At 37.5% G+C, this 25,165-nt stretch overlaps 1 protein-coding gene across 3 annotated transcripts; it reads left to right on the top strand.

Annotated features, from left to right (window-relative positions):
- Positions 1-22,186, top strand: LOC108321192 (uncharacterized). Of its 3 annotated transcripts, none has more exons than XM_052868813.1 (6): positions 1-1,279; positions 2,064-2,122; positions 15,923-16,051; positions 17,171-17,306; positions 17,436-17,470; positions 21,814-22,186. In XM_052868813.1, exons 1-6 carry the CDS (start codon positions 578-580, stop codon positions 21,815-21,817), a joined length of 1,065 nt encoding a protein of 354 aa, XP_052724773.1. In that variant the 5' UTR covers positions 1-577; the 3' UTR covers positions 21,818-22,186. The 3 variants fall into 3 exon arrangements, with proteins under 3 accessions (XP_052724773.1, XP_052724774.1, XP_017408360.1); XM_052868814.1 differs by having other exon boundaries at positions 17,426-17,470; positions 21,814-21,922; XM_017552871.2 differs by lacking the exon at positions 17,436-17,470 and having other exon boundaries at positions 5-1,279.
- The last annotated feature ends 2,979 nt before the right edge of the window (positions 22,187-25,165 follow it).

The following is a 25,165-nucleotide window of genomic DNA, read 5'->3' as shown; positions in this document are numbered from 1 at the left end:
CTTTCCTTTTTCTTTCGCTCTGTTTCCTTCATCTGTGTTCTCTAACCTTCATTCACTGCTTCAATTCCCACTCCAGCCAAATCCATCGAATGCTTTATTTTCCCTCCCAAAACAATTCTTCAGTTCACGTTTTCTGTAAACTGAATTTGTTGGATTTTCCCAACTCTCCCAAACTGGGTACACTTGAAAACGGTTTATGAACTCTAATTCAACATGAAGTTCACATTTTTAGTTTATTCATGTGCATCTTCAATTTAACTATGTAGCTTTCGTCTTTGTTAATCTATGAAGGCATAGGGATAGTCTTACTCTAGCTTTCAGTATTCATTTTAGGAATGATACATAGAGTTGTTTCTGTTGATCACTGCCTGATCAAACCCTAATGGCATAGGTTTTAGTTTCTTGTTTGTTTTGAATGATTTTTATGTGAGGACTATTGTTTTGCCATGTAATGTTTGTGAATATGCATTAAACATAGCCATTGATGTCATTTGTATGAACTATCATATTTTTTAGGCGTATGAATTAATATTTTGCTGTGTAAGTTTTTGTAGATATGCATAAAACATAGGCATTGATGTCATTTTTGTGTGGGCTTCCTGTCATTGAGTGTGTTTATTGTCTGGCCTGTGCTCGTTGGGCATGGAAAAAATGTCTGTACAGTGCAGGCTATGAGAGTGAAAATTGGGGGCTGGCTACTGCACAAGAATTTGAGCCTGTTCCTCGGATCTGTCGGCTAATCTTAGCCGTCTACGAAGATGATATTCGTAACCCTCAATGGGCTCCCGAAGGAGGTTATGGCATTAATCCTGATTGGGTTATCTTACGGAAGGACTACGGCGATAACCAAGGCCGTGTTACACCATACATGATATACCTTGATCATGATCATGCTGAAATCATACTAGCTGTTAGTGGACTCAATTTAGCAAAGGAAAGTGATTATGTTGTTTTGCTTGATAATAAGCTGGGACAGGCTGAATTTCATGGCGGTTATGTTCATAATGGATTATTGAAGGCAGCTGGATGGGTTTTTGACGCAGAATATGAGGTTCTTAGGAAGCTAGTGGCAGAAAATCCAACTTATATGTTAATATTTACAGGGCATTCTCTAGGGGCTGGGGTGGTGGCATTGTTGACAATGCTAGCAGTTCATAATCGAGACAAATTGGGTATACCGAGAAACAAGATAAGATGCTTTGCAATAGCTTCTCCTCGGTGTATGTCTCTCAACTTGGCTGTAAGATATGCAGATGTGATCAATTCTGTTGTACTCCAGGTTGGACAGTCTCCTTTTGATATGAACTTAGTACAACAACTTGACTGATTTACTTATTGTAGTCTTGTTTAAAAGGAAAAAATTGTTTGTTAATCTTTATCAAGATATCATATGCATGAAATCTGCATATTCATTTAGGTTGTGAGTGAAGCCTCTGAATTCTTATTTGTACACATCATTGAAGGGAGGATCATCTGAAAAAACAAAATAATTTCTTTCTGGTATTAAGTGTGGTAGAAGTAAACATGCTTCTCTTAGTGATGTAGTAACATAAGGGTCTACTTGGATTTCTTTCTGGTATTAAGTGATGATGGATTTTATAATACATCTATATTTACATGTCTAACAATTAGTAAATGTTCCTTGAATTGGTGTTGTGAATTTATTTCATTTTTGGAAGATATATTTGTATAACTAGATCCTAGATAATTGATGAGCTTGTATTAATTGTTCGGATGAACATACTCTGTCAATGTGATATGCTGATTTCAAATGATTAAAGCAGTAACGATTTGCACTGTTGAAATTTGAGAATCAATACTCATACAATTTGTTAAGCAGATTTTGTTTGAGAGAAAAAAAAAGAAAATTGATTTGCATCCAGAAAAATATAGTGATTGATGAAATAATGCTTTGAGAAATTTCAACAATTAGATGAATGTGTGCTCCACAGAATTAATGTAATAATTGTTTTTCCGAGGGGATATTTATTCAATTATTATTTTTATTTATCAATTCATTAGGTCTATGCACTAATTTTCTATGCTTTACTTTGACAAACCAGGATGATTTTTTACCTCGGACGACCGCTGCTTTGGAAGTTGTCTTCAAATCACTTTTATGGTAAAAAATCTTCATATTTTCCTCCTTCCCCTTCCTCCTTACATTGCGTTAGGATTGAGAATTTCACAAATTCAAGGAAATTAAAATACATTGAATTTGAATTACTTTTAATTCAAATTTCTTCATTTTTTCAAATGTTTGATTATAGTATTTTAATTTGTTAAATAAAACAATTCAAATTTGTTGAATTTTATTTTTGTTTGATTAGAGTATTTTAATTATCACCAAATACAAAATTTTATTCAAATGTTTTTTTGTCAATGTTGGTCACATATGTGACATTGGTCAAAGTTATCTTTTTGTTCTGGTTGGTTGAAGTTATTTGTTGACCAACTTTTTGATTGCAATTGGTTGAAAATAATCCTACTTAAGATTGACCAAAAGTTTCCTAAATCTACACAAGAAAAAGTTCTGACTGATTTTGGGCAATAAATAACACTAGTGTCATTGATAGGAAAACAACTCTTGTTGGCATCAATCAAATAATAATACCAATAAACATCAACTAAAAAAAAACTAGTTGATATCAACTTAAAAACAGTCACCCCAATGTTGGCCGAGAAAATGCTGATCAACTTTGATTGAGAACTAAATTTGGCTCGTGTCATTGGAAAAGTAATCCTAACAATGTCAACAAAAAATACCCATCAATTGAAAAACTTTAACTTACATTGGTAAAAGGATAATTTTCTTGGTTAATGTCAACTAAGAGATGTTGATAAACAACTATCATATCCACTGAGAATAGCTCCATTTAACGTGATGAGAAAATGAATGAAGGGGCCATTTTCATATTCAGTTTGGGGATGAATATTGATGTCACACTCAAGAAAGATAAGAAGGGGAGTGATAAGTCTTAAGGTTGATTGCTGCAAATTTGATTGCTGCAAATTACTCTTATAAGATCCATACTTGGGTTTTTATTACTCATAACTCCATAAAGTTCTCACAAAGAATAAACTTAATTTTCTTTTAAAATTGATACATCTCCCATTACATTACAACACATGTTTTTATAGGCTAAACTATGTGTCACTCTTGACAACCATAATAAGGTCTGCCAAATTCCACCTTAATTTCCACTAAGTAGTCTTTATTCTTCATTAGCAATTAAGTCCCACTAGTGTTGTCTTTAATTCCCACTATATGTGTCACTATTTCCTACCATGAGAAAATGATGCTTTACCTTCTCTTGTGGTTTTCAGTCTTCCATTGTGACAATTAAGCCTAATTAAAAACTATAATAAAAATTACAAAGAAAACTCAATTATGTTGACCTCCTCTACATCGTATGTTAGGGAACTAATTGTATATAAGAGGAGAAGAAATGCCACATAGCCTAACTGCCAAGGCAGTTAGGAAAAGGGGGTTGGGTTCTGTTAGTAGTCTGTATAAAAGGGGGAAATGAGTTGTATATACTTTAGTTTTGGAGACTTCAATAGTTGTGTAGGAACTCTTCGAGTCCTGGAGGGAGAGGTTAAGCTCTCTGAGTCCATGGTATCCAACATTTTTTATTCTTTTGGCAATAAAGTGAGGCTGTACAACTCAGGGAATTGTCTGGGTGTTGTGTTTCGAGTGTTTCTATAGGTTCTTGATTAAAAAGAACCTATCATTTGGTCCGACCTGCCGGATCAAGGAGGAGAAGAATCAGTGATGGGTAGCGAGACAAAGGGGAGATTAGACAACTTGGAGATCACGGTGGAGGGAATTAAAGAGGAGACCGCCGCAATCAGACGCGATTTACAGCAAATGATGAGGTTGATGAGTGGAGGTCCGAACCATCAAGGGGGTGGTCCCGAGGGAAGTAGCAGTTCAGTGAATGAAAACCGCGAAAGGAGAGATACTGGGGGAATACCGCACAATTGGAGGAAGAGGGTGGAATTGCCATCGTTTGAAGGCGTGGACCAGCATAGCTGGATTAACCGAGCCGAAACGTTCTTCGACATCCAGAAGGTGGCTGAGGAGGATAAAGTCGAACTCGCCTACATTAGCATGGAAGGGAGCGCGAGTTATTGGTTCAACTATTGGAGGGAGAAAACCAAGAATCGTACTTGGTTGGGTTTGAAGGCTGGGTTGATTAATTGCTTTGGCGGTGGGTTCAGGGGAACGGTCTACGAACAGATGGCCACGTTGAGGCAAGATGGGACGCTGGAGGAGTTTGTGAGGAGTTTCGAGATATTACTGGGTCAGACCCAGGGCCTGTCGGAGGAGTTGATTCTGGGATTCGTCCTAGCGGGGTTGCGAGAAGAAATTAAGGGGCAAGTTAGAATTCAAGATCCCCAACACTTGATGGTAGCGATTAGGGTTGCGAGAGACGTTGAAGACGCGATAAACCGGGCATGCGGAGGAGTATGGAACGGGGCTAAGGTGAATCACGCGGGTACACGAGCCTTTGCATCGATCGTGAGGAGCGACGGGGATCGCAGTTTCGCGACGCGGAAGGGGGACAGATGGAGTTGTTCCGGCCAGGAGAGTAGGGTCGACGATGGCGAACAGCACTAACGCGAGGGGTAATAACCCAGACGAAGGAGAAAACAGGGGTCGGATGGTCAGAAACTTACCTTATCCAGAGTTTCTGAAGAGGCGGGAAGAAGGAAGGTGTTTCCGATGCGGCGGACCATTCGCTCCGGGTCATCGATGTGCGGAGAAGAGCTTAAGGGTCTTGTTACTAGCGGAGGACGAGGAGGAGGAATTGGAGGAAAACTCTAACCTGGAAGCGAAACCCCTGGAGCTGTCGGCATGTTCGGCGGAGGGGTTGACGCCTCCCAAGACCATGAAGTTGACCGGGTTGATAGGGGAGAGAAGAGTGGTAGTCCTGATCGACAGTGGGGCTTGCCACAATTTCATTAGCCGGAGCGTGGTGGAGGAACTGGGTCTACGGGTGGTTGAAACACCTACCTACGCCGTGAGCTTGGGTGACGGTCGTAAGAAGTGGACAAGTGGACACTGCGAGAAGGTGGGATTGAAGATGGGAGACGTTGAGGTGGAGGAAGACATGTATCTGTTTGAACTGGGGGAAGTCGATCTGATATTGGGCATTGCTTGGTTGGCGAAATTGGGGGAAGTGGTTATTAATTGGAGAGATATGTCCATGCAATACGTCGTGGCGGGTGAGAAGATGATGATTAAAGGCGATCCAGCGCTGTCAAGACATCTGGTAGACCCAGACGCACTTTCAAAGATAGTCATGGTTTCTGGTTTGGGAAATGTGCGTAGTGGAGCAGGGGACAGGCAGTGACGTGTTGGGCGAATTGACCGAAGAGCAGCAGGTGGAGATCAGAGCAGTTCTACATGCCCACTTCCGGGTGTTTCAGGAGAGAGAAGGGTTACCCCCTTCACGTGATGCACAACACCGAATAGTGCTCAAAGATGGCATAAATCCTATCAATCTTCGACCCTATAGGTATCCTTATCTCATGAAAGAGGAGATTGAGAAACAAGTCTCTGATATGCTGCGGGCAGGGATCATAAGGCCAAGCCAAAGTCCTTTTTCCAGCCCCGTGATTTTGGTAAAGAAGAAGGACGAAAGCTGAAGATTCTGCATGGATTACAGGGCCTTGAATAAGGCCACCGTTCCAGATAAATTCCCGATCCCGGTTATTGGGGAACTATTGGATGAGCTCAAGGGTGCAAGGTTCTTCTCTAAGCTGGATCTGAAGGCGGGTTATCATCAGATACGCATGGGTGAAGAAGATTGGTCAGGAATGAAGAAAACGATAACAAAGTTTGTGGCGGCCTGTGTGATTTGTCAGCAGCATAAGTACTTAGCTGCTTCTCCCCAGGGCCTTTTGCAACCACTACCGATTCCAAGGCCATTTGGGAAGAGATAAGTCTTGATTTTATTGTGAAGCTACCCAAATCCCATGGGTTTGACGCAATCTTGGTAGTAGTTGACAGGTTGAGCAAATACAGTCACTTCATAGCGCTGAAGCATCCTTATTCAGCCCGCACTGTTGCAGAGGTTTTCATCCAAGAAATAGTTAGATTGCACGGGATTCCTACGTCAATAATCAATGATAGAGATCCCCTATTTTTGAGCGTTTTCTGGAAAGAGCTTTTCAAGATGCAGGGTACCCAGCTCAACATGAGCACGGCATACCATTCCGAAACGGATGGCCAAACAGAGGTTGTGAACAGAATTTTGGAGGGGTATTTGAGGTGTTTTTGCTCAGAACAGCCTAGGAGTTGGAAGACGATGCTTTCATGGGTTGAATACTGGTATAATACCAGTTATCAAAGTGCAGCAAGGTGCTCCCCTTTTGAAATAGTTTACAGACGAGCTCCACCAGCTTTGAGTCGTTTTATTCCAGGTGAGACGTCGGTGGAGTCGGTGGCACAAGATTTGTTAACAAGGGATGAGGCTTTAAAACAGCTGAAGGTACATTTAAGGTAAGCTTAGGAGGCAATGATTACTCAAGCGAATAGAAGAAGGAAAGAAGCAGATATTCAGGTGGGAGATTGGGTCTATTTAAAGAATAGACCCCATAGACAGTCGTCCATGCCAACTAGGTTGCACCCGAAGCTCTCTGCACGGTATTACAGACCTTTCGAGGTGTTACAGCAGGTGGGGAAAGTAGCTTTCCGTTTACAATTACCCGAGGCAGCAAGAATACACCCAATATTTCACGTTTCTCAACTAAAGAAGGCTGTGGGTGAGAAGAGCGTTGAGAAGGAACTTCCAGTTGAGTTACAAGCAGACGGACCCATGTTCTGGCCGGTAAGGATTTTGGACAGAAGGACAAGGCAGCTGGCGTCAGAAGAAATACCTCAGGTGTTGATAGAGTGGCAAGAAGGGGGACAAGAGGGTGCCACTTAGGAAGACGTGGCGACTATACAGGAGCAGTATCCAGAATTCAACCTTGGGGACAAGGTTGTTGGAGGGGAGGGGAGTAATGTTAGGGAACTAATTGTATATAAGAGAAGAAGAAACGCCACATAGCCTAACTGCCTTGGCAGTTAGGAAAAGGGGGTTGGGTTCTGTTAGTTTCTGTATAAAAGGGGGAAATGAGTTGTATATACTTTAGTTTTGGAGACTTCAATAGTTGTGCAGGAACTCTTCGAGTCCTCGAGGGAGAGGTTAAGCTCTCTGAGTCCATGGTATTCAACAACATTCTTGATTCTTTTGGCAATAAAGTGAGGCTGTACAACTCAGGGAATTGTCTGGGTGTTGTGTTTCGAGTGTTTCTATAGGTTCTTGATTAAAAAGAACCTATCATCGTATCATAACATTAGTGAAAAAAGTTGTTTGATGTGGAAAAACATAAAATCTATATTACTTACTTGTTTCTTATTACAATATACTACCTATTTATAGAACTATGAACCTAATAGTTAGGCACATCCTAACCTAAGTTAGGCACATCCCAAAGACATAAGTTAGGCACCTCCTAGACAAGTTAGGCACCTCCTAAGATACATAAATATTACATTTGATATTCCAACACTCCCCCTCAAGCTGGATCATACATATTGTATGAGCCAAGCTTGGAATAAACACACTCAAATGGAAAAATGGAAAGAACATCAATAAACCAAATTGCACACACAAACAAGTGTAGCCTAAGAGACTTCAACTTGGACAGCAATGGACGAGGGTGAACTAGCACCATGAAACTTCAACTCAGAAAGTCTTCACACGCAAGAGATCTCCATCAGTTACTTGAGAGGCCTTCAAAGGCTAAAAGCCACAAACCTGTAGGGTCTTAAGCACCCTAAACAACAATGAATCTTTAGGGACTTAACTGCCCTAATAACAACGAACCTGCAGAAACTGAACTGTCTGCAATGTCTAACAGCAACAAACTTGTAGGGACTTAACCACCCTACAACGGCTGAAACAACAACAAACCTACAGGGACAAACTACCCTGTGGCGGCTGAAACTTCCCCTCACACGGAGGTGGAAAAACAGGTGAGAACCGATCCGTACGAGGGACAAATCTGAAATCCCATAGCATCAAACGAGTCAAATCAGCGGTCGATCTCAAAGAACAACTCTCAATAAGCTGTTTCAACAAGGCATTGGCGGTGTAAAAATCCCTTCACATGGCGGAAAGAACTGACGCAACAGTGGCGTCGTTTGTGGTCCTCAAGAATTTGAACAGGCTTGGCTCACAAGTTGAATCAGCGGAGCAGCAAGGAAAAGAAGGAGCGCTTGGTTGGTCTGAAGGAGCGTGTATGGATTCCAACTCCTCCAAGATTGACAGTGCAAAGGTTGCAGAGAGATTGACAGTGACAGATGGCATCAAAGAGCCAGAGAGATGTTGGAGGTCCAAATATTCTCTGTTGGACTTCTCCATATGGTGATACTTAGTTGTGTATCACAATAAGCACGGGCTAAATTGGAGCCCAAAGAAGAACTGGCAGTTGCGGCAACGACTGAGGCAGCGGCGGCTAACTGCACCAGCGTCGACTGTGTGGCATCAAAGCGGCAGAGACGACGCACAAAACGCAGAAACCAAACTGGAGAACAAGAGGGAATGTAGAGACAGGAAGCCCTTCACATTGGTGAAGGCAAAGAGCCCTTCTCAATGGAGAAGGAGATGATGGAAGCGGACTTGGTCACAGGTGCCGGTGCATTCAGCGGCACAGGCGGAGACGACGGGCAAGTTGCAACCACTTCTGGGAAGAACAAGGCAAACCAAACTGAGAAGTGCTTTTAAGTGCTTCAGCAAGGTGTGACAGAGAAGAACTTTCCAGAATGGAGAAGAAAGTAGTGCACAGCGGCGGTTGTTCGAGAAACCAAACTGAGAACGAAGACGGAATGCTTCGAAATGGAGACAACAGCGGAAGGATGCGACGAGAGAGAGGTCCGACGATGCGGAAGAAGAAACCCATTGGAGCTTACAGCAATGGCTGCTCTCGAGGGTCTGAACAGAGAGAGAATGCTCCGGCGAGATGACCGGCAGCGTCGCGGTTGGATTCTGACGTCAGGAAGGCGGCGCGTGAAAAACACTTGTCCGAGAACTACCGGAAAGAGGAGGCGCGTGACGGCGCAGGCGGACGAGACGAAGACGGTGACCACCAAGGATAGGTCACGCTCGAAGAAACGAGTCAGATCCACTGGTCGACAGTCGGAACCTTGACGGTGGCCGACGAGAAGGCGGCGCGTGGCAAACATGCATCCGAGATCAGACTAAGAGAAGAGGCGCGTGGAGGTGCGTTGAGCGGATTCTGTACCTGACTCCGGCGGGGTTGACTGTCGCTCAAGGAGGCGGTCCAGATCCGCTGGTCATCGGACGGAACTGCGACGGTGGCCGGCGGTAGACGGTGGCCGGCGGCGGTCGACTCGGCGGTCGACGGTGGAGAGCAGCGGTGACGGCGAAGAGCAGCAGTGCACCTCAAGGCAGTGGCCAAGTTCTCTCGGTCTTGGTCATTGATTGGCAGCAACATGATAATGCCAAAAATAACTCAGCATCACTTAAAATACCAGTTTCAGCTACTGGTCTGAAATGGGTTCGAATCCCATTTTGAGATTTTTAGTCACTTAGTTTCTGGATGCAGGTGAATTGAATTCCAGAATAAGAAAGTGTTGGTGACATTGGAGAAAGGCTAGGTGAGGCCAGCACATAAAGACGTACTGAATTTGGCTAAGGCAGAGAAATGACTCCACTCTAATTTTAGAGAGCTGCCCACTGAAACACAAAGGCTGAAAGAGACATAAGTCTAACAGCTTGACTGGGGCAATTGCAGGCCAATAACGCACAAAGGCACATGTTTGAAGAAGAGACTTTTAGGGACTCGCCGGCGGCACGGCAGCCGGCCGCCGGCAGACAGCAAAGATAGTGAAGGAAGAGACTAAAGCTCTGATACCATGTGGAAAAACATAAAATCTATATTACTTACTTGTTTCTTATTACAATATACTACCTATTTATAGAACTATGAACCTAATAGTTAGGCACATCCTAACCTAAGTTAGGCACATCCCAAAGACATAAGTTAGGCACCTCCTAGACAAGTTAGGCACCTCCTAAGATACATAAATATTACATTTGATATTCCAACATTTGACATTTGTCAAAAGACATCGTCAATTTGGACCAAGAAAATCCTAGTTAACATCGTTTAAGAAATAACATTAGCTTACAAGAAAATCCTAGTTAACATTGTTTAAGAAATAACATTAGCTTACAATGGTGAAAAATAACTTCGGCAATGTTGTCTGAAAAACGATCCAAATCAACATCTGCCTTAAAGAAACCCACTTGACATTTGCCACAAAATCAAGGTCGAGTTGAGGATGCATTGAGTGAGGCTGAGTGAACGACATTCTAGTTGAGGATAAGCTGACTATGCCCCAACCTCAAATGGAGTCGAGTTTGTTAGAATTATTGGACTGAGATCAAGAGGGGTGTGTGAATTGAACTATCACCAATTTTTGAAGAGAAAGATCAAATGCTTTATCAAATTTATTAAACAAGAAAGCAGCAGACAAAAATTAATATATATGATTGATTGCAAAAGAACAAGACAATTTACAATTTTCAAGTATAGAAAATAGAGAGAGAAAAGAAAAAACGAGATTTATACTTATTCACACAATAATCATAGCTACAACCAATTGTTCAGCCACTCCAGCCAAACTTATCCTCTAAACTTTTTAGTTTTGCAAGCACTTTAAAAACAAGAAAGAAACCCCAAAAACTGTTGTCTTGAACTCTACAAGACTTTATAGTTCATCCTCTGGTGATACCCCATCACAAGAACAACTTGGAAACCTATCCAAGTTCGTAACCTTACCAGAAAAACAATTCAATATCACCTAAAAAAGTTTAAGAACAGAAGAAAAACTATGAAGTCAGGTGATCACTCAAATGTTCTTCTGGTGCCAAGGTATTTATCACAAAATTCAAGAAAGATGTCTCCAAGAAGAATTGTATTACTCAAGTCTCAGTCTCTCTCGGTAGACAAAGTGTTTTCAGAAAGAATGCAATTGATTTTGTGTAATTTGATTTTGAAATGAGGGAGATATAAAGATTTGAGAACCTGATAGTTTTAATCGATTGAAACACAGCTTAGAAGCCTCTCAGGGTTTTAAAATGTTAAAACAACATTTTAATGTTAAAATTACATAAATTTAATTGATTAATTTATCATTTTAATCAATTAGAACAGAACGGGTTTGAAATGACTTGAGACGTAAGTGCTTTTAATTGATTAAAACTTATTTTAATTGATTACAACAGAGCCAAATGTTCAACTTTGGGTTTTAAGCAAGTTTAATAGATTAACTCATAATTTTAATTTATTGAAATGCTATTTGAAACTGATAGAGTAAATCTAAGAACATTTTAATAGATTGAAAACTCATTTTAATGGATTAAAACTTAACTGCAAACCACAAAGGGCTCCATACTCCTTCTAAAAGTTTTCTTACTTGAAATATGAACAAATCAAGGCATAAAAAGAACTTACAACAAAATATAAGCTTGAAACAATTATGTGAGGCACACTACAACCATCCTTGACTTGAGTGTCAGAGCGGCTGCAGCAAAATTGTTAGCGTGGGATAACAAACCAAGAGGGTTTTAATACGAACGTGTGCCTTTTAATTTGTACTTAATTAAACTTACCAATCAAATAATAAAGACAAATAAAGAGGGTAAGTTGAGAGAAATTTGCACAAATGATTTTATTTTGATTCGGATCTTACCAATCCTACGTCCAGTCGCTTATCTCAAAACAAGATAAACAGTTCACTACTCACAAAACAATTACAAATTACAATCACAAAGAAACAATTTGTAAAAGTTTAGAAACCACCTCTCTTGTTACCCCAAAAGATGAAAGTCACTTCCCCTGTAACCCAAAGGGATGAACACCTCCTCTGAATCTTCACAAAGGATGAACACCTCCTCTGAATGCTTTGTTAGAATTATTGTATTTGTATTTAGATGTGAGTTGTGAGTGTGCTTGTATGTGAGTGTGTGTGAGGTGTGTACCACTCACTTACTCCTATAAGTATAGGATTAAGTGAAGGGATGTAAATGTAAGAGAACCATTTTCATTCAATACAATACCATTTTCACATGGTATCAGAGCAGGTTCTCTGATCTACCTCTAGGGTCTCTACTGTCTGCCGGCGGCCGGCCGCCATGGCCGCCGGCAGCCCCTACAGTTTCCGGTGACAGCCCTCAAATTCCATTTTCTCTTCTTCTCTGTGCACCAGTCCAGATTGAGTGTGCCACTGCTGTCGCCGCCACTTTCCGCTGCCATCGCTGCTGACTCCGTCGCCGCCGCCGCCGCCGCCGGTCACCGTCACAGTTTCGACGGGTGACCAGCGGATCTGGACCGTCTCCTTGAGCGACGGCCACCCCTGCCGGAGATAGGACCAGAATCCTCCGAACGCGCCACCACGGAGCTCTTCTTTCCGGCTAGTCCGCCGCCGGCCGCCGGCCGCCGTCACCGTTTCGACCGGTGACCATCGGATCTGGAGCGTCTCCTCGAGCGACGGCCAACCCCGCCGGAGACAACACCAGATTCCTCTGAACGCGCCTCCACGCGCCTCCTCTTTCCGGCAGATCTCGGACGCGTATAGCCACGCGCCGCCTTGTCGTTGGCCACCGTCACCGTTCCGACCAGCGACCACTGGATCTGGCTCGCCTCTTCACGCGACTACCAACTCCACCGATGCCGGCGTCCGAAACCTCCGCACCAGCTGTCACGCGCCGCTTCTTCTCGGCCAGTCTCGGCCGCGTGTTCTGCACGCGCCGCCTTCCCGGTGCCGGAGTTTCCCCGCGACACCTCCATAGCCGTCGTCGGAGCTCCCTCTCTTTGTTTCGACCATCAGAGCAGCCATTGCTGCCATCTTCGTCTCCGCCGTTGGTGTCCAGGCGCCGTTTTGCAACTGTCCGACGCCGTGTGCCGCTGACCAGGCGCCGTTTGCCACTGTCCAGCCATTGTTTGCCTCTGTCCGCGCCGTCTGCCGCTGTCCAGGTGCCGTTTCCACTGTCCGGCGCCGTTTCCGCTGTCCGGCACCGTTTTGCCGTTGTCCAAGCGAAGTTTGCCGCTGTTCGGCACTGTTTGCCACTTTTCGGTGCTAGAGTTAGCTCGATGTTTGGCACTGTTTGCCGTTGTTCAGTGCTAGAGTTAGCACTGTTTGCTGCTGTTTGGTGCTAGAGTTAGCACAGTTTGCCGCTGTTCGGTGCTAGAGTTAGCCCGATCTTCTTGCACTATTTGCTGCTGTTCGGCACAGCCGTTGTTCGGTGCTAGAGTTAGCCCGATCTTCTTGTGATACACTGCAACGTATCACCACTTAGGAGTTGTCCAACAAAGAATTTTGGACCTTCAATTTGGATCTTTGATGCCTCTGTTTCAGCATTGTAGCTTAATCTTGTGTTTTGTTTTAGTGGTCCAGCAACCGTGATATTCCACATTTCCGCCGTTCACACTAAGGGGGAGTACGTTTCCAAGACACTGCAAGTCACATGTATATGGGTGTAGTCCCTGCAGTTTTGTAGATTTCAGCTACTACTGTTGATCCCGTCACCCAGCCATCATTGATGAGGATTTAGTGTAGTCCCTGCAGTTTTGTAGCTCTTAGCTTTCAGCTACCACTGTTGATCCCGTCACTCATCCATCATTGATTGGAGAATCAGTCCTTGCAGTTTGTCATTGGACACCAATGCTTTCCTTCATCCACTTTTGAAGTTGAAGTTTCACAAGCTGTTGTTGTCCATCTATGTTTGCCTCACACTCTTGAAGACAAATCATCTAGTTCAACACCGAGTTCATCTATTCCAAGCTTAGTACATACAATATGTATGCTCTAGCTTGAGGGGGAGTGTTAGAATTATTGTATTTGTATTTAGATGTGAGTTGTGAGTGTGCTTGTATGTGAGTGTGTGTGAGGTGTGTACCACTCACTTACTCCTATAAGTATAGGATTAAGTGAAGGGATGTAAATGTAAGAGAACCATTTTCATTCAATACAATACCATTTTCACATGCTTCACGAAGGATGATAGGCTTTTAACTCAACAACAACAACAACACTCAATCACACTCGCTGTGAAAGTTCTCGCTCTACGCCAACACGCCAAGTTCTCAAAGCCACATCACAAGGGTTCAACAAACCCTAGAACAATTATCACCGCACACTGCAGATAAGATTTTCCGAAATATACTTATTTCGTATTTTTTATTTCGTATTTTAAAATGAGAGTCCTAATGTGATTTATAGAGATCTCACTCAAGGATACTTCCAAAAATCCGTTGTCAACTAATTAACGTGATAATCAATTATCCAATTATGGTAATTAATTACGCATTTAATGAATACAAACTTGCTTAAAAAATTCTCATAATTGCTCATTATAATCAATTATGACTAATAATCGATTATTATAAATTGATAATCAATTATCTTGAGTATAAAATGAGATTTTCTAATTCAAAAATAAATTTTAACGCCTAAGGTAAACAATAGACAGAATCAAATATAAACCACATCCTATACATAAATCTACTAAATTACAAAAGCTTTAATATAAAAACAAGTCTTCATGAAGATCTTCCTACAATAAGAGCACTTGAGACTTGACTTTGAGACATCATCAAAATTTCTGCTCTTGAGCTTTATGCTAACATTGAGATCTTCATCACTCTAAAATCTTCACTCCCTTTGTCCTTGCATATGTCTTGATCAGCTAACAATAGTGGTTGGAATCATCAAATACTTTGCATGTAGCACACATATCATTAGAGTTAGGTGGAAGTATGAAGAGAATAGACACAAATGTGAGACACGAGATATTATAAGAAATTCAAACTTTTAAATTTTATGTCGAATTTAAAATTCTATAATTTTAAGTAGTTAAATTACTCTCATAAATTTCTAGAATTTCTATTTCTTTTAAATTTCTTTACCAAGACAACATATTTTGTCATTGAGTATTTCAAATTCTCCAAAAAAGTGAATTAACCTTCTAAAAATCTCCATCCAAGCACACCTTTAGGGTATCTAGATTGTCCTGATGTTTATATAAGGCATCAAAGACTAATTTCACGAAGTCAGCAGGGCTAACAGTTTGGAGAGATTCGAATGTGCTTACAGTTGTGGAATAATTGAAAGTTAAAATTATTTATTCAAATCAGAGAATCAAACACCTTGTCTCCTACTTTTATCGTTTTCCATTTTTGCAAGTTAGATAGAGGAAGAATCTTTTCGTAGGATAACTTAGGGGAATACCTTTTTGTGAGAGACACAAAACCATTCTTTGCCTACACCTTATAGCTTAAATTCATGGGGAAAGTTGAGATGGTTTCAGAACCAAGAATGCATAATCAAACTGAATTTCAGCACAAGATATATGGTGCCTATGCTTCATTTTTGCTTCAAGCTGAAAGGCTTATGTGTATAAGGGGGACATGTTAGAGACAGAACTCATACTTGGACTTAACTCTGGCTGGTTTAAGCTCTTTAGAAGTTAGTCCTTAACATGTTAAAACCTCTACTAGTAACTACCTGCTTTTTCAAGATTTTCACTTGTTAACTATCTTTAAGTTACCTATCGATCATCGGCTGAACACTTCTCTTGGAGGAAAAACAGTTTTTTCTTCCTGAATTTGTGTCTGATTCCAACTTGGGATATTTATTTTCTCAATGAATTCTGTGCTCCTGTAATGTATTTATGTAGAGCTTTTGGGACATCTTGTATGAAGCATATGATATAATAAATTCATAATACTGACCAGAACAGTATAAGCTTTTCAATTTTTCATGCATATGCATTGGATTAGTACAGTGAATCTCTTGCTGTTAAACTGGTTTACAGTGGGTGTTATCCGTTCTTGGCAGTTGGCCCTGCTTATTGTGTATAATGTGCTTAAAGGATACCTGCACATTGGAGGAGAAGAAGCTCAGAGATCCAAGGCGTCTATATGCACCTGGTCGGCTCTATCACATTGTGGAGCGAAAACCATTTAGGTAAAGTATAATACTCTCAAATTTTACTTAACATTTATTTATCTCAGCTGTGGCATCTTATTGAGCTCCCTCTAATTAAATGAAGACTTCTCTCTGGCCTTACTATGGTCACTACTACAATCATGCATTTAACAAAAATGTATCCTATACTCTTTCATTTTGAACATTATGCAACTTAGTTGTGAGTGAACTAATTTTGGTGGAATATAAGGGAATTGGTTTTATCCTTTAAATTCTATTGAGGCATATTGTAATTGGAAAAAAAGAAAAACTGAATAACATTCTTATGTATTATTCTTTAAGAAAGATACAAGAGTTTATATATAGTAAAATAATAACTAAACAGACTATATCTGCATAATTGAATGCCATATGCATGGGGTTTTCCCTGAAAGGTTTTACACAGCTGCAAGCAAATTTACCATATTTTTATTTTGTTCACCGATAAACCATGTGACTTTTGTGCAAATTGGTATTAAAATATTAAGAACTACCAGTAAGTGTCAAGCCCTAGAAGTTTATAAGGACCTACTCCAATAGAATGCCAGCTCAAACATGAAGAAGCTAGGACATTAGATATAGTAATGCATGTGTTCCCTCTGATTGAGTTGAGAAGCAGGTCTTTATGCATTAAACCTTCTCTCATCCTAATTTCCCTATGATTTTTTTCTCATTCCTAGAGAGTTGGGCATAATATAATATAAATGTATATTGCTAAGGTATTCACAACATTCTACAAAAATTACAAAATCTTGCAACTTTGTGTAAGGTCGTACATGTGTGCAAGATAACAAAAGTTTCACTTTATAATTTTCATTGAGATATATCAACAAAATGTTATAAATGTCCTGTCAGTACTCAAGATTCAATACAGTTATTCTGTGTGCACATGTGAGTGTGCCGCCCATGCTAATATCTCATGTTTCTGGAATATGATTTATTGCATTTGACATTTGAGTCTTCCGAAGTATGACTCATGGTTTCATATCTGAATTTACGGTTAAAAAGTTCTTTTAATATACTTTTATGTATGCTTAAAGGATAAAGTGATCAAATTAGAAGAGCAGAATGTTATTTGTATGCAGTAATAATTGGGATTATAGTCTCTTCTGGTTGCAGGATGGGAAGATTTCCACCTGTTGTTAGGACAGCAGTACCTGTTGATGGGAGGTTTGAGCATTTAGTTCTTTCTTGCAATGCAACTTCTGATCATGCCATCATTTGGATAGAGAGAGAATCCCGACGGGCACTCAGTGTAAGCAATAAGATTTTTTCAATAATAGCAGAGTTGTCTGCAACTTGTGCTTTAATGATATTCCAAAACCTGGTTTATATTCAATGATTCATCATAGCAGTGCAACTTTTTCTTAAAAGGTGATTCCAGTCCTACTTGTGCTGCTTAAGCACTCATGATATTGGGTGAGTTTGTTTGTGCTTTTTTACTTAAATTTTTTTTTCATAAAATAAGCATATTTTTGCTTCTTTTTTTTTGTTTGTCTAATCTAATTTTTTAAAACAAGTAGTCTTTTTTAAGAAGCAAATATTTTCTTCTTAAATAAATTATTTTTAAAAAACAATCTTATTTTGAAACACTTATTTTATATTAAACCGAACTGGCCATTGTTAGTTTCTGCTCCTACCATTAATTTTAAAGGTAAAATACTATCTCAGGTTCTTTTTACATCTACTCTCCTTATAATTTTTTAGTGCAATAATCCCCAATTTCTTCTTTCCTATACCTCCCTTTTTACTAGAGTTTAAATCCCATAGTTTTTTATTTGTTAGCTTTTCCTATAACCCCACATGATGTATCATGGTGTCCACCACCTCTAAAGACTTGTGAAAGTACCAATATTCTGTATATCAAACTTAATTACCCACTCTTGGACAGTTGCACTAACTTATTTACCCAATCCAGTCATAGATATGTGTTGTTTAATCAAAGGATTGGATGTTATTGCATCACCTTACAGGCTGCAATCCTAACCAGGTTAGCACTATAACCTGTAACAATCATGTGCAGTATTCTTAATACAATTAAAAAATACAAAAATGGCGGATCAAACCAAAACTCACTAAGAAAATATCTAATGTGGGAGACCAAATCGACAAAAATCAGAGACAATAGGAGGTACTCCATCCCACCCAGTAAAAGCTAAAGTTCTAAGACCATGAACAGCTAAACTATCCCCACACCTATTTCTCTCCCTATAAGTGTGTGAAAATCTAAACTGTATACCATTTAATAGAATAAAAAACATTATTCCATCTATTCCTTAATTTCCTAGAAACTAAACTATCAGACAAAGCTTTCACAGTAAGCAAGGACTCCATCTCCAACCTTTTTGAATAGTGATAGCAATAGCCTGAATAACAAACACCCAGGAGTTCAGCTTCAGAAACTGAATTTTCATGTATAAATTTTTCCCAATACCCATGATCTCAGCTCTTGAAGCCTAAAATCCCACCCCTGCACACACTCACCCACCTCTAGAGCATGAAAAGAAACCATCCGGCCTGCAATTGATCAGCGCAGATAATTTAGCAAAATTTAAAATTAAAAGAATCCAATTACAAAAAATGCAATGGAAACCATAGGCTTTTAGAACAACTATTAAGATGTTCCAATCAATGGTGTCAAAAGGTTTTCTAATATTAATCTTGAGAGCAATGTTTCCAGAAGAGCACTTCCTGTCTATAAATTTATAGACTCTGAAACTGTGCCTATGCAGTCAGTGATACACTTCTTCCTGGAACGGATCTCTTTGCTAGGGAGAGATGAGGTTCCCTTTAACCAAAGTTAATCTATCAGAAAGAATATTAGAAATAATCTTATATTTGAAATTAGCCAAAGCTATTGGTCTTAATATTCCAATTACATTTGCACCAGGTTCTTTAGGAATTAGGATAATGTGGTTGTAATTATAATTAATAAGAATTCATCAGTTCCTTAAAAACTGCAAATAGAACTAAGAGCATTATAGTTTTTCTATTGTGAATTGTGTGTCTAACTAATCACGCATGTAAATCCTTTATTATACTAATTTAAAGTATCATATTGTATAATACCCAATTCTTTTTGTAAAATGCACCGGAAAAACCATCTGAACCAGGAGCAGTGTCAGATGAGGGATTGAAGACAATTTTGTTTTACTTCCAGAAGCTAGGTTGTTGAACAAGAGCACAACGTTCAACATCAGTTAAAAGTAGAGCTGTCAAAATGGGTTACAATCCGCGGGTCAACCCGGCCCACCACGGGTTTGAGCCGAGTTGGGTTTAAAAAAATTGTATTTTTTATGCGAGTCAGATTTTAATCCGGCTCATTTAAACCCGACTCATGCGGGTTGAACCTGTGGTGGACTAGGTTGGCCTACCAACCCACCTACCTAATTTTATTTTATTAAAATTTAATTTTAATTTTATAAAAAAATATTTATTATTTTGTTTTTGCTTGAAAAATTTAAGTTTCTTATTTTTAAAATTAATTAAAGACCTATCTTGAGAGTGAAATTTGTTTAGATTTGAATTATAGAAAGTTTGTAATTTTTTTTATTTAAAAAAATTGTAATTAAGTGAGTCAGGGAGCCAACTCGTTTACCCACCAACCCCTAGTGGGTCGGGCTGGGTTCGAATTTTTCTGGCTTGCTAGTAAATGAGCTGGGTTGGGTTGACTCACTAAGTGACCAACCCGTGGTAGGCTGAGCCGGGTTGGACTGGATGACCCATTTTGACAACTTTAGTTAAAAGGATGGGTACGACATTAATGATACTATAATTATCGGAATGCCTGTGAAAAACAATAAAAAATTGCTCAAAATGTTGGACATGCCATTTTTTTTAAAGCATAGTATTATTGTGTTTTAAAAAGGATATATTGTTCGTAGTAGCTCTAATAGTGGCCTTGCACTGAAAGTATTTAGTGTTCCCATCTCCTTCAGGAAACGATTTTGTTCTTGATTTTTTCCTCCAAAACTCCTCTTGATTAAGTTGTATGTAAATTAATGATAGATTTTTCTCCTGTTGAATAAGATCCTCGTCATAATTTGTTTGCTCAATTTTGGTTGGAATCTGCTGGAGCTTTGTGGATGCTTCTTCAATTTTCTTGTGTACATTGTCAAAAACATTCCTTTTCCAAATTTTAATTCTAGTCTTAACTTCCTTGAGCTTTTGATGAGAATGGACATAAGAAAACCAGTGCATATTATATTCCAGGCTTCTTCAATCACTCTTCTGCAATCAAGATGTTGTATTCACATAGAAAGGAACTTAAAGGATGACAAATGAAAACCTTCCATACTGAGAGTCTTAAATAAGATATCATGATGATCAGAACTTGTTAGGATAAGCAGACAACGTGCAAAAAGTTTTAAATAAGATAGGATGATGATCGGAACTTGTTAGGATAAGCAGACATGTAACCTCTGCATGCATATATCAATATTATTTGCCGCCCTTGCTCCTATGATAATACATTTAGGCCATGTACTCAAGCCATGTGCATCAACGCATAATTTGTCACGAGTGATCCATGTATGGGGTTTCAACAAGCCTTACATCAATTGTTTAGAGCCTATCACAACCTCCTACTTTACCTGAGCTTGGTATGAATTGTGGGATGGAGTTAAAATTCCTAATTTTATCTATAAATTTTAATTCCTTTCAAACCCTGTTGTTTAATTCGACTTTGATTTCCAATTTAAATTTTTAATCTTGATAAACTATATTAAATTGAAGATATCTTTCTTTTTTTAGACAAATTTGAATTTTATTATTATTATTGTTATCTTATTCTAGTTAATTTTAGTTTGATTTTAAACATTTTATATATATAATATTAAAAAAGATTAATTATCTTATTGGGATACTTTATTTCTATGATTTATTCTTTTATTTTAAAAAATTTATCTATTTAATTTATCCTGTCTAATAAAATGGAATATTCAATATTAACAATGTAAACACTTAATCCCATATCTTTAATTTGGTTTTATTTATAAATTTTGCATTAATCAAAAAGTTTCCCTACACTTAATCCCATATCTATTTGTAATTGTTTATGTTAGATATATTATATCTAAGATATATTATATCTAAGATATATATATATTTTATGTTTATATTATGTTTATTTTTTATCTTTATTATTTTTTATTTGTATTTTAGGTTTAACTCATTTTTTTTATTATAATATAGTATCTACGGGAATATTTAACACAAGAAATTAATTCCATACCTAGATTTTACTTCTTAACCGGTTAGTTTTACTTGTAGAGATATTATGATGCTTTCAAGCACTTGGTCACGTTTTCTGCTTGCGTTCTTATGATACCATATGCATTCTAATTTATTGACAAATAGCAATTGATTAAGAAATTTTAGAAAACCACATTGTAAATGTTTCAGTGCAGTGATTCTTGAAGTATCACATCGACATTAGTAAGTATTTTCCCTTTTGTTAGTGTGGGTAAGTTTGTTTCTACATGTACTGGTGACTGTATTCTGTAGATTTTTGTCAGTTGATCTCTTTGTAAACTATAACTGGGTATTCAGAGAGATAATTTTTTTATCAGCTTTCTGAAAGAAAAACATAATCCATTATTTTCCTAGAATTAATCCCATGTGAACTTAAACTAAGCCTTTTGCTGATGTTGTTATTTGATATATGATATTTGATATTTTCTGTGATCTCATGTGCATTCTCATCTATCCACACTAAAATGGTATGTCTGTCATTTAATAATCCATTGTATTTCTTGCATCAGTTAATGCGAGACAAAGACGAGAATATGGAGATTCCAGCAAAGCAGAAGATGGAGAGGCATGAATCCATAGCTCGAGAACACAGTGAAGAGTACCATGCAGCCCTTCAGAGAGCAGTTGCTTTGGATATTCCACAAGCATACTCTCCTTCATCATATGGAACATTTCATGAAACTGATGTTGGAGAGGATTCTGGACGATCAACTGAAGGTTCCTCCTTGTTTCATAAGAAACGAACACAAAGTTGGAATGAATTTGTTGGACGTTTGTTTGATGTGGATGATTCAGGTCATATGGTGTTCAAAAAGACACCTCCATGAAATATTTATCCCTACATAAGCTTAATAAACCACTATTTGTTTCTTCTTTGGTTCATATCTTGGATTATTTCTTCCTCAATCTCAGCAATATTAGTTTATGCTTTTCCTAAGTTTTGGATTAGTCAATTTGAAATATAAAACCTTCATTATAAATTAATCTTTTTGAAAACCTTTTGTAAATTTTGGATTAACAGGTATGAAGGTTTCACTTTTCGTATTACGTTTACCTTAACAAGAGAGGATTTAAGATTATTCAATAACCGTATCATCATAAAAACATTTTCAATAAGTCTTTCTAAGAAAGAAAAATAATAAGGAAATAATAAATGAATTTTTCATCAGCCAATTTAGAAATAAAAAATAAAATTTTAGAGAAGTTATTAGATTTTTAAAAAAAAATTAGTTCATATATAAACCAGTTATAATTTATAAAAAATATTGTTTTATTTTCTTTTTCTTTTTTGAAAGTGTTTATGAAAGAAAAAAAAAACTATCTAATTGAATTCTAACTTTATTCCAAAAATGGAGTGAATTAAAACAATTATCATGGTACACTCTAATTAAATATATTAAAAAGTATGAGTTACACTCCTTAACTAAGACATATGTTTGTTGTTTTTTATGGTTTATAAGAAATATTAATCAATAACAAAGTGTGGATTTAGATAAATAATTTAATTAAATACTCATTAAACAAGTATTTTATTAAGTTGTTTACTTAAATCCACCTTAGTAACCAATAACTATATATTTATTTGATAATTGATATAGGTATAAGTGGTGACAAATAAGTTACCAACTAGTAATAACTCTCCAAATTTACTTTTATATTGATACATGGTGATGCCCAATATGATGCAAATAAATTAGTTAATTGTGCATTTTAACATGAGGCCAGAACTAATCTGGGTTTTATCATAGTTTTATTTATTTATTTACTTAACTACCAACTAATAGTTTAGTGTGTTTAAAGTTTACTTAACTACCTTGTAATTAGTTTTTGTGTGTGAAAACAAACATTTCTTTTACAGAAAATTTGTTTTTTAAACAACTTAAAAGTTTCACAGTTTTTTGAAATTTATGACACTATTGTTTTAAAAATATAGTCAAGTATAGATAACTAATGATTTTTTTTAGTTTATAAAATATTTAATACTAACGTTTAGTGTTGTGATATGTCCAACTGGATTGATAGTCAGTATCAATAATAATTTAAATATATCTTTCTTTTTCAATCTTTGATTTGTTTTTTTAATGATAAAATCGAGTTCCTAACTTCAAAACAAACAATAATATTTAAGATAAAACGATGTTATACCAATAAATTTGAAATTTAAATAACTAGTATGATCACTTTTTAGTTAATATTTTAATTTTTTATCTCATTTTTGTAATGAAGCTAGATGTTTATGAAGTATTCCATGGACATACTTCCAATTTTTGCAAATGTTTGCTGACATGTATATTCAAAAGCAAATATATTAATATTTTAAGCACATACAATACAAGTTTTATATAATAAAAAATATTTAAAAAAATCTGTAAATGGTTTTCCCAAACAATTCTTAAACATTGATATACACTTTAAATCTAATTTACTATTAATTTTTTATTCTCATCAAACCCAATAACTAAAGATTTTCGATAACCATTCTTAATAAGAATATGATAACATTTTATAATATTCTCTATGGTGCATGCATAACATTAAATCCCCACCAGAAAGATTTCACACTTTGTTGTTTGATCCACGAGGGGCTGCTGGAAGCATTTAATTGGAGCCAAAAGTGACATATACAAATAGAAAGGAAGCACGTTAGTGCTAAGTGCAAATCAAAAAGCACTTTTTTTTATATGAATGATGAAATGCATCATATTAAATCCACTGAAATCTAGTGCAAAGATTCTCAATATCTTAAAACTTGTTTGAATACCAAGATGATTCAACAACCATCTTTCTTCCTAAGTCAATCCTTTCAAGTTCTAGAAATCACTTTCTCTCATTAGTTGTTTTCTGGTTTTGGAAGTCATAAAATGTCTTCATGCATCAATCTTGGGTAGCCAAAACCATGGTTGGGATAATCTACAATTTTAAAGCAAACACATAAGAAAGAAAGAAGAAAAAATAACCATATATGATATATGATTCTTCAAAAAAGTGCATACACACCACATTCCTTATTATAATGTTACAAATATACATGTTGGAGTCCATTTTTCCAATACCCAAGTTTGAAACACAAATATTAAAACAACAACAAAAAAAAGTCATCTCTAGCAACTTGAACTATAATACTATAATACCATTCTTTAAAAACATACAAAACTTCAGACTTTATGCATAATTTTTTATTGGTTGGATACAATATTAATGAAACACAAATTCAACTTATATAAAATATTGATATCACCTTAAAACAATAATAAGTTCATGAAACTTAAACTCATATTTATAAGAATCCATCCTTCCATGTATATTCAAAATATGAGCATGGAATCAATAAACTAAATTTTATACGGTAAGAAATAAATTTTAAATTTAATTCAATTTTATAAAATCAACTTATAAGACGAGGTGTATATTTATTATATTTACTGTATACTTTAAACTGATGTTATCATAAGAGATTTCGAACACATGCATGTCTATTTTGATGCATGAACTCCCTCTGTACACATATCACAGATGTTTTAGGAAAAATATTTTTTGTTCTCATGTGAACGCAGTATTGTATTCATATCTGAATTTTGACAAATGCATAGTTGATATGTTTGTCTTTTTCTCAAGCATCTGGATGAACATTTTGACAAAGTACTTAGTCAAATCTTTTCACAGAAGAAAGAGAGTTCCATGCATAACGGAATATACAAACTAATTGTGGTTGAGATGCTTGCTTCACAGCCTGTCTTTTTGACTCTGAAGGCATATTATAAAAGTGGGAACTAAACAAATGAAAAAAAAAAGTACCTTCAAATTCTTCAACATCTTCCACATCAGTCTCTCTGCTACCCTTTTCTTGTTATCCCTTCATCA

Source organism: Vigna angularis, chromosome 9 (assembly GCF_016808095.1).
Source record: "Vigna angularis cultivar LongXiaoDou No.4 chromosome 9, ASM1680809v1, whole genome shotgun sequence".
Classification (NCBI taxonomy): Eukaryota; Viridiplantae; Streptophyta; class Magnoliopsida; order Fabales; family Fabaceae; genus Vigna; species Vigna angularis.
The sequence above is the reverse complement of the archived record's forward strand: the minus strand, read 5'-3'. Positions and strand labels throughout refer to the sequence as shown.